General features: G+C 36.8%; 1 protein-coding gene across 3 annotated transcripts in view; it reads left to right on the forward strand.

Annotated features, from left to right (window-relative positions):
* Positions 1-12,985, forward strand: part of Tab3 (TGF-beta activated kinase 1 (MAP3K7) binding protein 3) — a 56,528-nt gene that overhangs the window by 19,661 nt on the left and 23,882 nt on the right. For all 3 annotated transcript variants that reach the window (XM_070040675.1, XM_070040676.1, XM_070040677.1), the window contains exon 2: positions 9,268-9,459. In XM_070040675.1, coding sequence (XP_069896776.1) covers positions 9,358-9,459 — 102 coding nt within the window. In that variant the 5' untranslated portion in view covers positions 9,268-9,357. The remainder of the gene's footprint in view (positions 1-9,267; positions 9,460-12,985) is intronic.

Raw genomic sequence — 12,985 nt, forward strand, 5'->3', positions numbered from 1 at the left:
ATGAATATGATTTATCACCATTTATGTTGGGAAACTGTTTGCCAGGCTTCTTCACTGTAAAGGCAGTCTTCTGGTAAAACCTCATTCCTTTCTATATTGTATTCTTTGGAAAGAAGTTACAGTGTGCAGTCCCTTCTAAAGGACTAGAAAGTTATGCTCCATCCATCTCCTTAACATTAAGTTAAAAACAGAGGAAATCTGAATAAAATATGGACTTCAGTTCATGATAATGGCTCAGTGAGGACCTGTTATATGTACAAATTATTTGGAGTTTTTGGAAGTTTTCTCTCCCCACTTGCCTAATTATTTCTTTGTATCAGTAGAGGCTAATGGATATTTATTTTTATTTGGAGTTGTATTCTAATACTCTCTTACTTAATTAAATTGATTGAGCTGAACTGCTGAGAGACAGCGCCCAGGCCCAGAGTTCAGGCCCCACGACTGGACTTGCCCCCCCCCCCCCCGACCAAAAAAAAGAATGGTGTTAGAAATCATGATCTCAGTGCTAGATGTTCATTGATGCTTGGGAGTTGTTTCTTGTGAGCTCTGTTGGCTGAAATGCTATGTATATAGTATCTATATGTGTATACTTATAAATATTTCTATGTATAGGTTACTTATGACAAACTTACTAATTTGGGGGCTGTTAAATCTGAATATGCTTCTGTTTGTTTGGGGGGGAGCATTATTTAATTTGATTGGTTTTCTTTTCAATACTGGGGATTGAACCCAGAGCCTCACACATGGTAGACAAGCACTGTGCCACTAGATCCATTCCCAGAGCCCTTGAAAATGTTTTTGGTGAAAATTTTAATATAAATATAATTTTGATTTTGCATTATATCTCTTTTGAGACTATAACAATGTGAAATAGATGCAACAAATCTGTAACTAGTTCAAAATGGCTTCTACTATAATGAAAATCTAACAGGATGCTTGCTTTAGATATTATTTGGAGGGTCTATTTGGGGAAAATAATTACTGTTTTCCTATCTCTCTCGTTATTTTGTACCACTTTTACATACATATACAGAACTTGAAATTGGAGCTGTTACCTTTGTCAGTAAAAGATTATTATGCTCCGATATCAGCCACTTGTTGCTGTTTATCTTGGAAAATTCAGTCCAATACAAACACTATTCTGCTTCTTAAAGCTGCGTTTAAGAATTATGACACCATCAGTGTCATCATGTAGCCAGTGATACAGGAAAATAATGGTGAAAACTTCAAGTTTGTATTCCTTGTTGCTTACTAACACTTTCGAGGCAAATTATTTGCCTTCTCTGAGCCTCATTTCCTCATTTATAAAATACAAATATTATTACCTCTCACACGGGGTTATTTTTTGAATTAAATTAGGTAAAGATTTTAGCACAGTGCCTAGTCCATAGATATATATAAGGAAATACTTAAACTCACAACCTCTAAAGCATCAACCAAATGGAAGAAAGTTTATAAAAGCTTTATAATCATGTACATACTTAGTTTTGCTCAACTGTTATTAATAGAACAGCCAATAAGAAAAATAGGTGATTTTTTTCTTTTTTTCTTTTTTTTGTCAGTCGTGGGGCCTGCACTCTGAGCCTGGGCACTGTCCCTCAGCTCTTCAACTCAAGGCTAGCACTCTACCACTTAAGCCAAAGTACCACTTCCATTTTTTTCTGCTTATGTTATGCCGAGGATTCAAACCCAGGGCCTCATGCATACAAGGCAAGCACTCTACCACTGAGTCACCTTCCCAGCCCTTTTATTCATATTTTTAATCTTGAATGTTTCCACACAGAAAGACTCCTTGAGACCTGGGAGACTGCTCACGCCACTGATCATGTTAACAAGGGTCATCAGCCAAGATGTTATTACCTCTTTAGAAGCTGTTTGCTGATGTTGAGATTTATGGGAAGGATCAGGATACTGAATAACTTCCCTTTCCTGGGGCAGTGTTACATAATGATAAATTATTGTGCCCCGTATAAGTGCATCAACAATATGCTATTAAGGCACACTAAACTGGCATAATAGTATCTTTAATTAAATTAATAGTTTTTTGGCTATACTAGGGTTTGAACTCATGGTCTTGCACTCACATGGATCACTTGCTTAGCCAGTGCTCTAACACTTTAGGTTGTGCCTTCAGCCTAGCTTTCTGCTGATTATTATGGAGATGTGGAGGCTTGTGGCCTCCCTGGCCTGACCTTGGATCCTTTGGATCTCAGCTTCTTGAGTAGCTAGGATTACAAGAGTGAGCCACCAGTGCTCAGCCAGTAACACCTTTAAATCTCACTGTAGAACACATTACAGGTACCATTAATTTAGCCAGTATGTAAACAACTGAAGCAAGGCAAGCCTTATTATTTAGGATTTCGAGGCACTGTAGGATCTAGGCAAAGGAGCAGGTGGCACCTCAGCTTCAGTTAATTGTTGCCTGCATTTTATAGGGAATTTTTCAGAGGAAAGCTAGATGTTTAATTTTTATGGAAAGTCTTCCTGTTTTAAAATGTAGTGCAATTTGTTTCAAAATCCAAAAGATCTGTGGGCTAGATTTCAGCCCACAGACCATTGGTTTGCAACCTCTGATATACTTATTTTAGGAAGTAAGCTAAAATTCTGGCAGAGGTAAAATTCTCTGAGCCATAATGGCACCATTCTATGTATTTGCTGAGCTCAGAGAAGGCTGTGGAAACAAACCACTTAAATGTTCACATCATTTTCTGGAGTGTGGGGAATTGTGCTATCAGAGCAAAGCTCTGTGGGGGGGGGGCTTCCTCTTCAATTAGGAAGAGGAATTCTTTTTGGGAGAAGTCCTAGCAACTACTTTTTTGGGAATAGAACCCACTGTACTTACAGTGCCAAGTCTCCTGAATTAGGGAGATGGCTATAAAACTAAAGACAGCCTCCATGATGCCATTTCTAAGCACAGCATCAGGAGCCCCAGTCTTTGTCTTGCCTGCAAAATTCAGAAGTTCTCCCTCCCCCAGAGCTGACAGGCAGTAAATGTCACCTCTGCAGAAGCTCCCGGTTCATGTGGCCCATGAGCTATGTGATGATCAAGATTTAGGATGACTGTCTGCACAACTTCATAAGCTACAGCTATGGCTATCTGGGCTTTAGTGTTAGCTGTTTCATGGGTGTCCTGGGAGTTTGATCAGTTCTGAGCATAGCGCATACAGCTCAGGTTTTTCTTTGTGTCATCTTTTTAAAAATATGTTTTATTTTTAAAATCTTTAAATAATTTTAAAATAGTTTTTATTTAAAAATTTAAAAACATAAAGTCATGTAATATTAACTATGGTTGGTATAATTAATTATTCTAAAGTAAATACTCTTAAAGTCCCCAAAATAGAAATGTGCCAGCCACCTTAGAAGTACCTTGTCCCATTTTGAGCATACTCGTGTTCTACCATTAAAAAAGAAATTTTAGAGTAACCATATCTACAGCTTTTCACCAAAGGTATATCCTAGTGGCGCTGTGGCTCAAGTGGTAGAATGCTCACCTTGAGCTGAAGAGCTGAGGGACAATGCCCATGCCCCACAACTGACAAAAAAAAAATACTATCTGGAGCCAAAAGTATATCCTAAACTAAACCCATTTAGTCTCATCTACTTTTCAAAAATGTGATGTATCTTTTACATCTCTCTGCATCTAATAGTCCCTTTTCCCAGCCTTTTCTTTTCCCTACAATTTGAAGAACTGAGTCCTTTACATCTGTCAAGTTTCCCAGAGTCTAGATTTTGCTTATTAGGCATACAGGGAGCAGCGTATCATGACCCTCTGTACTCTGAATTTCTGTATGTGGACATCTAGATCCAAAGGTTGTTCAGATACACATTTTAACCCATCAGCAAACTCTAGGGGAAGACTATAGGAATCACATGTCTGCTTTTCTCTCTTCTATAACATTAGTAGGCATTAATATTTAATACCTATATACATTTTCAATCAGGGCTGCAAAAAAGCAACATTCTATCATTTTTATCTTGGTAAAGTGAAATAACTTCCAAAAAATATCCTTTACAATCACAAAAATAAGTACATTACTTTTTTATATTTATAAATATAGGACTTCTTAGGGGTATAATTTCAGTCTAAGATTGTGGAGCATCTTGAAATTCTTGGTATGCAGAGTAGCAAGGAAGTTATACAATATAACAATATCATGTCAAATTGACATAGAGCCAGCTTAGAGAAATCTGCTGGTCAAAACTGGAAAAATTTGAGCATCGGAGTAATAATATCAAATATATTCAAATTCATGATTTCAGGACAGCACTGCAAAGAACAAAAAGATCAGCTTTGGAGCATGGTACAAACTAATCATTTTCTTAGACATATGTAAAAAGAGACATTGTTTCCCTGATACATTAATTTTGCCAATGGATAACAAATAATATTTGCAAATGTGTCTCTGCGTGGTTTTAAATGAAAAAAATCATCATTGAGTACTTCTGATATTGTACAAAAGTAGCAGTCCATGTTAATGTTCATAAACAAAGTCAGTGTGTATTCTGTATAGTAGTCAGTGCATACCTTGATATATATGGACAATAAATTGTATGTTTAATCTGCATTGTAGCTAAGATTAATGCACTATCTGAAGGTTTCATTTTAGTTGTTTGTGATGGTACTAAATACAAAAATACAGTGTAGTACTTTTGTGTTTTGTTTCTTTTTCCTTATCTTTAAGGCTTCAATTCAGTATGTCAATTTATGAGTACAAAAATCTCAATCAATGATAGCCCTTTGAAAATTTTCTCCCAACCCTACACATTACCTCAATTTTCCTAGTTTCATTTTCACATATATATCTTGACTATTATGACTTCATTCCCTCATCCTTTTCCTCTCCATTAATCTACCCTTCTCTTTGTGACCTTACTTCACTCTGACACCAGAAGTTTTTAAGTGTTTTTAAAGGAACTTGACTTATCAACTGAAATAATTTATTCGTAAGCTGTTTTTTTGTTTTGTTTTGTTTTTTGCTGGTCTTGGGGCCTGAACGCTGGGCCTGGGTGCTGTCCCTTAGCTCTTCACCTCAAGGCTAGCACTCTACCACTTGAGCCACAGCGCCAATTCTGGCTTTTTTCTGCTTATATGCTACGAGGAATCAAACCCAGGGCCTCATGCATGCAAGGCAAGCACTCTACCACTGAGCCACCTTCCCAGCCCCCTCAAGCTGGTTTTAAACTTTTTTTTTAAGCTGGTTTGCTACTTCTTGGTGAACAAAAGGGAAATTACTTTTTAAAAGACATATTTTAACATTTTATGAAAGCTATTCAGGAGCCTGTGATTGTAGTTCTAAGCCAGACTAGGCAGGAAAGCACAGGAGACTCTTACCTCTTTTTAAGCACCAAAACTAGCCAGAAGTGCAGGTGTGGCTTAAGTGATACATACCACCATGAAACACTACGTGATTATCCATGTCTGTTAGAGCTTATGTTAATAAATGTCCTGGGCAGAATGTCAACTACTATGGAATTCTATGCCTCCATCAGAAAGAATGACATCGCTCCATTTGTTAGGAAATGGAAAGACTTGGAAAAAATTATATTAAGTGAAGTAAGCCAGGCCCAAAGAAACATAGGTCCCATGGTTTGCCTTATTTGCAATAACTAGTATATATCTGGGACAAGTAGAAAAGGTCAAAAGCTATGTACATATGGCCAGATAAAATGAAGTTAAGCAAAATGAACCCGAAGATAGGGACACAAGTGGTTTTTTTCTTTCTTGCTATTCTTTTGTTTTGTTTTTGTTTTGGTCGATCATGGGGCTTGAACTCTGGGCCTGGGCGCTGTCCCTCAGCTCTTCAGCTCAAGGCGCGCACTCTACCACTTGAGCTACAGCGCCACTTCCCATTGTCTTGTGGTTTATTGGAGATAAGAGTTTCATGGACTTTCGTGCCCAGGCTGGCTTTGAACCATGATCCTCATATCTCAGCCTCCTGAGTAGCTAGGATTACAGGCGTGAGCCACCGGTGCCTGGCTATCTTTCTTGCTATTGTTTATAATGTATTTATAGGGTACCATGTGATTTTTTTTTTGTTGCTTTGTATAACCCCTGTTTTCACTGTATTTGATGTTGGTATACTTTGTGAAGGGGAAGGGAAAAAACAAATTGTTTAAATAGGAATACAGGTGGACCCATTGCACCAATGAGATGTACAAGATATTATGTCAAAAATGAACTATACATCTTTGGCCTGGGTGGGGGGAGGGTAGTAGTGAGGGGGGAGTGTAGTTGTGGAGATAGGAGGGAAGGGATGGTAGGGGAAAAACAAAGGAGGAGGCAACAATGCTTGATAAGAAATGTGCTCATTACCTTGCTCATGTAACTGTAACCCCTCTGTACAGTATTTTCTCAATAAAAAACTTATTTAAAAAAGATTATATGCTTTAATCCTTTCTCTTTAACTTTTTTTTTGCCAGTCGTAGGACTTGAACTCTGGGCTTGGGCGCTGTCCCTGCGCTCTTCAGCGAGCACTCTACCACTTGAGTCACATCACCATTTCTGGTTTTGTAGTGATTTATTGAAGATAGGAGTCTTGGGTACTTTCTTGCCCCGCCTGCACCCGGTGCTATAATCCTTTAAGAAAAATGGTTCTATCAGTTCAGATTCCTATTTGTTGTAGAATGTTGGTCTACTATCAATCATCTTTTCAGGTTACAGGCATCTTTTTGGGTGTTTAAGTCATTGGCTTAGATTTGAAAGTGCCTTAATAAACTATTTCCAAGGCAAATATTTGCAACCCTTAAGAAAAAATAACTTCTTCCTTGTACCACTGCTTTTTACATTCTGAAACAGCCAGTTCATTTGTACAAGAATTATTTCCTTCCCTCACAGCTTTCTACCTCCCTGAATACCTTTAAATCCCTATTTGGATGATACACTAAATGTTGCTTGTCATTAGAAAGGTGCCCTCGGGATTTCTTCCTTCCTGTTGGTGGCATGGTGGAAAGATTATAGACTTTTTAGAAAACTCTTTGGGTTTAACTCATAATTCTGCCATATACTCAGTCTCTGCATTCATTTTCTTATTTGTGAAATGGAAATAATTATAGTTAATTTTGTGGACATAATTGTTTAGTAAATAGTAGCTGATAATAGTGATAAGATTAATGGCAGGGGCTGGGAAAGTGGCTCAGTGGTAGAGTGCTTGCCTTGCATGCATGAGGCCCTGGGTTTGGTTCCTCAGCACCACATAAACAGAAAAAGCTGGAAATGGTGCCATGGCTCAAGTGGTAGTGCTAGCCTTGAACCCAGGCCCAGAGTGCAGGCCCCACAGCCAACAAAAAAAAAAAAAAAGAAAAAGATTAATGGCAATTTTGTCCTGGAGGCTGACAAAACTATCTGAGAGCTGGCAACTCCGAAGTACTATGAACTGCGTGGAGCCCAAGCTCTTCTTACACCTGAAACCTGTATGTCTTTGTTGACTCTTGGTTTTTCTTGTTTCTCATACAAAGAGAACTATATTGATCTTGTATTTTAAAGACTTCTAATTAAAGAGAGGAAGATGCAAAAGGAAAAGAAAAACAAAGATATATACCTGCGGGAAATTGCTAACATTTGCATGCTTCAGAAGCTCTTTATAGAAGTTTGGAGTTGTTCAGAATGTGGTCAGTTCCTGGTAGGAGGTCCTAGTACTGATCATTTCCTGGTAGGAAAGCTGTTAACATTTCTGTTAAATTTAAATTTGATTCATTTTTTTCAGTTTATCTAATATCTACTGAATTATCTAGTCTCTGTGAGGCCCTGTGTCTAGTCAGCTATATACCATCAAAAAAAATACAAAGATAGGCACTGATGGCTCACACCTTGTAATCCTCACTACTCAGGAGGCTGGTATCTGAGGATCATAGTTCGAAACCAACCTGGGCCAGAAAGCCCATGAGTCTCCTATCTACAATTATCTATCCAAAAGATGGAAGTGGAGTTATAGCTCAAGTGGTAGAGAACTAACTTTGAACAATAAAGTTCAGGGACAGCACTCAGGCCAATTAAAATCCCAAAGAGTGGAGTGTGTATGCATGCACATGTGTAGTATGCATGTGTGTGTGCATGTGTATGTGTGTGAACGCACATGCACACCCACACAATGTCCTTTACTCCTGCATGGTCTAGTTCCTAAGACAAAGTGTTTTTACATGCAACTACAGCAATTACTGCTTGAGTAATCCTTGTAAACTCAACACATCTAACATTGATTAAATACTTCTAATGTTCTGCTTACAATTCAGTTTTGTCAATTGATACATTAATATCCCATTAACCAGCAAAAAGTGGGAAGAAGAGCTGTGACTCAAATGGTAGAGCACTAATGTTGAGCACAAAAGTTTAGGGACAGTGCCCAGGTTCTGCGTTCAGACCCCAGACAAGCACAAAAAAATACTTGATCACCTTGAACTCAGCAGAAATAAGAGATTCTATGATATTTACTGCACCTTTTACTTTTAAAAATGGCAAATACAGATTAAGGAATGGATTGCTTAATTGACCTTGCATACTGCCAGTTTATTTATGAGGCATTGTTGCTTCTGCAGTTGCTTTATGAGGGTGCTTAACTTGAGTTGTGGCCTGAAAGCCTGCATTTAGTGCTTGTGCCAGTGGCACCAAAAGTAGGAGAAAACCTACCCAGGCAGGTCTGGATAATAATGAGACATCAGTATAATTTAAAAACAAAAAAAAAAAAAAACAAAAATATCACCTTTCCATTTGGGTCTGTTTTAAGTTGTTACCATTTAGAAATTGAGTTTCCTTTATTTAAACTTTAAATTCAAACCTTTTTTGGATTCAGAGTACAAAAAGAATGTAAGGCAAACCATATAAGTATGCTTGGTGCTGTTCCCAGTCCTTTTTTCTTTATTTCATTAGTCCAGACATCAAAATGATTACTGTGCTTCAAAAGAGTGATGTGAGAGCCCTTGGGCAAACATGAGTGACATACATAAGTAGGATTTCTAAAGGCTAGAAAAATGTGGCTGCCAAATAATAATACTCTACATTTTCTCTGGCTGCTGCTATTTTTATTTCAGTTTTAAGATGAAACAAGATTTGGGGTTTTTAAATTTTTTTTTATCTTGTTTTGGTTTTAAGCCATTTATTGGCTATATTATATCAGAAAAATCTCTGGCTAAGTTCAACTTGGTCTATTTTCTCACCTTGGAATTAGATATATACATACTTTAAGTTTTTCAATTTAATGTATTTTATGGCATTTGTCTGAATACAGTGAAATAAGTAGTTGGGAGTAATCACATTTTACTTTCTTTTAATAGAAAATGACTGTGATGTTGGAAGATCATTTCTTTTGGAAGGCTGGTTAACATTGATTTTCTAAGAGAAACTCAACCACCATTTGCTCTGGCATGGCGCAAAGCAGCCCACACCTTGATATTCAGGTGCTTCATGACCTCCGACAACGTTTCCCTGAAATTCCAGAGGGTGTGGTGTCTCAGTGCATGTTACAGGTAAATTTCCTGTCAAAGACAGTGATATTACTAAGTTATAGTTTTTCTTGTTGGAGTTGGTTTTGTGTGGTGACCAAACAGTTAAGTTTCAGCAGTGTTTATAAATTCTCTTTTAGGAGCAGTATTCAACTCTGACCACTGGTCTTCACCACACATAGCCAATACTTTACCTGTGTTCACACTACCCTAAACTGCAATATGAAGGTATAACAAACTATACAGGGGAGGGCAGTTATAATAGACTCACATAACAATAGTGGTAACAGAGGTGCTTCCCCTGTTTGTAAACACATTATTAGGTCTAGGCCTTTGGGATTAAGATTTTTTTGTTAGTTTGATTTTTTTTTCCTAACACATTCTTTCATTTAGCTCTTTCTTTAGCCACGTTTTTTTTCTGGTAGAGCAAAGGTATTTCCCTACTGCAATGAAACCAAATAGAGTAAATCTTCCTAATGGAAACCACTTCCTAGCAATCACTGTCCTAACATATTCTAGGTCTACAATGAGTTCTGACATTGTTTTGTTTTATTTATCTTCTAATTACCTGCCATTTAACCAAACTGAGAGAATAGAATTTGAAATTCAGCTCAATGAATATTTGTTTATATTTACCTTGTGCTGAGTCTTTCACTTTTTTCTTCCTTTAGAATTAACAATCCATTGTTATGGAGATATTCCACCCTACTGGCTCTGGAAATTTTCTCTGCTTTCATTAGAACAAATGAGATTTAGTAGTTTGTGCTTAACATACAGGCCTTAAAAACCTCTCTCTTGACTATCATCCCTTAATTTAGGATCACTTTTTAGGAATATGATGCTTTCCCCCCACCCCTTCAGTCCTTTCAACAGTGTTCGAATATGCCTTGTTAAAAATTCTAACCTTGCTAGTGCTGATGGCTCATGCCTGTAATCCCAGCTACTCAGGAAGCTAGATCCCAGGCTCCTGATCAAAGGTAGCCCTGGCAGGAAAGTTCATGTGACTCTTAGCTCCTATTAACCACCAGAAAATTGGAAGTGATTCTGTGGCTCAAAGTAGTAGAGCACTAGCCTTGTGCTGAAGAGCTCAGGGACAGTACTCAGGCCCAGAGTTCAAGCCCCACAACCGACAAAAAAAAATTCTAACCTCTTTATCCATTTGCTCTTTTGATACATTTTTAGCAAATTTTAAAAGACATTTAGCAAATCACACATAACATTTGAGTATTTTTCCCTCTTTAAAAGGCCCATTGATGCTATAAAATCTGGGCAAAGGTTTGTAAATTACACTTCCCCTTCTGTATAGAGCATATAGCAAGTACAAAACTCAGCCTGGGCATGTGGAATGAGAATTATTTGTGTGTGTGTGTGTGTGTGTGTGTGTGTGTGTGTGTGTGTGTGTGTGTGTGTGTGTGTGTGTGTGTGTGTGTGTGTGTGTGTGTGTGTGTGTGTGTGTGTGTGTGTGTGTGTGTGTGTGTGTGTAAATTCTTTCCTCCTTTTTTCTTTTTTATTAAATTTTTTATTGTTATTATAAAGGTAATGTACAGAAGGGTTGCTGTTTCATAAGTCAGGCAATGAGTATATTTCTCTTTGGACAATGTCACCCCTTCCTTTTCTCTTTCCCAGTTTTCCCCTCCCATCCTCACCACAAGTTATATAGTTCATTTTCAACATAGTATCTACACAGTGCCACTGATGCATTTGTTCACCTTTTGTCCCTCCATTTCTGTGTCCCTTTCCCCTCCCAAAGACAGGCAAACAAAAAAAAACAAGACAAAAATGCTCCTGTTTCCAGTTACTGGAGTTCATTTCAATAAATATTATTTTATATGATCAGAAGCACAGACACATTGTGCCTTTGTGTTCCTCCCCTAACTGTATCCTCCTTTGGTCTCACTGTGTGTGAAGGTCTGGAGTCCTGTATGATATATTATGTCCCAGTATGTTTTAGATCTAGCTTCTACGTATGAGAGAAAACATTGAATCTATTTTTGATGATACTCTTCTTTGAATCTGTGCAAAAGTGGGGTGTGGTGGTACACACCTAGAGAGTTAGGAAGAGCAAAGTTCAAGGCCAGCCGTGGCTACTTAGTGAAAACTAGTCTCAAATGGAAAGAATGAATTATTTAGCTGTCTTATATTTGTGATCTGAATTTTTTTCATATATTTGTCTTAGGTTTATTCAACTTGTTGCTATAAACATGCAATTGAATAAGTTGCCAAATTCATTCTTTCCTCATTTTGAAGTAGTATCCTTTTTTGTGAGGATACTAATTAAACACCCTAATTCGGTGGTAGAAAGCATTACATTTCAAGAATATTAATAAAATTGTCAAACAAGAAAATGGATAAGCCATGAGTTTATTTTAAAACTTCAAGAAGACACTTTATTATGCATATTTCATTTTGCAAAGCCTTACTTGACTGAATGTGATTTCTACCTGACACTTAAGTTTGGTGATGTCCTTTGGCCAAATAGTCTATCCCTTGTAATTATTGTGTGGAAAGAGCACTTGGATGCAGGAGATGAGAAATTTGGAACTGGCCCTTCAGTTAATTAGTTCCATGCTTATTGTCAAACCATATTACTTTTTAGGATTCTCTTTCCTCCTGTGTAAGTGTAAGTTGGACAGTAGTTGAACCCTTACAGAGTTCTCTCAGCTCTGAAATTAATTGCATATATGTCCCATTTTAAGTTTAGCTTTATTTAGTTCTCAACAGAAGCTTAAGTGATTCATTTTTGTACAAAATGCACTTTCCTGAAATAAATGTGTAATAGTTATTGTGTACATTATCTGTATGTGTTATTATAAGTTACAAAGAAAGTCATGATAATTAAGAAACTGTTTGGATTATTTCAAAGGCAGTGAATAATACATGTTTAATTATATAGTTAGAAATTCTGTATTTTAATGGGAAATTTTGTTTAACACCAGGAAACCTTTGTTTATAATCAATTGGAATTCTTTAATAACAGTTTGTAATTACTATCTTTGTGAATGAATATAACTTGAAAAAAATTCAGATTTTTCAATGAAATTGAGTATTTCCTCTCAGTTGATGAAAACTTTTTAAATTATGGAAGTGAATTTCATTAAGGTGGTCCATAAGAGGTTTTTGTTTATTAACTTACCACTGAATGGCAAAGTCACAGAGCCATAGTTCAAAATATGGAATTGGAGTTTTATTTGTTTATTTTACTGACTTGTTTTGCACAAAAGTTTGAAATTATATAGGAATACATTCAAATAAAAGATAAGGCTGCTTTATTATTTTATTGTTTTAGCTCTTAAGGAATTTTGCCGTTTTCTTCTTTTCGTGGTCATGGTGCTTAAGAATTAATGATGAGTTATATAGTACGGTAATTGGGGTAAAACCAAGATTCATCCAACATTTTAATTTATTGAGATACAACAAATATAAAATGAATCCTGGATTTGGAGTCAGAAAACTTGGGGGTTGATAATATAAATTGTTTGGGATCTCCTTTCCAGAAATAGACCATATTGTTCTCTACTAATCTTATGACAGTAATATTTTTATAACTCTC

This window comes from Dipodomys merriami, unplaced genomic scaffold (assembly GCF_024711535.1).
Source record: "Dipodomys merriami isolate MVZ:Mamm:240054 unplaced genomic scaffold, mDipMer1.0.p SCAF_3, whole genome shotgun sequence".
Classification (NCBI taxonomy): domain Eukaryota; kingdom Metazoa; phylum Chordata; class Mammalia; order Rodentia; family Heteromyidae; genus Dipodomys; species Dipodomys merriami.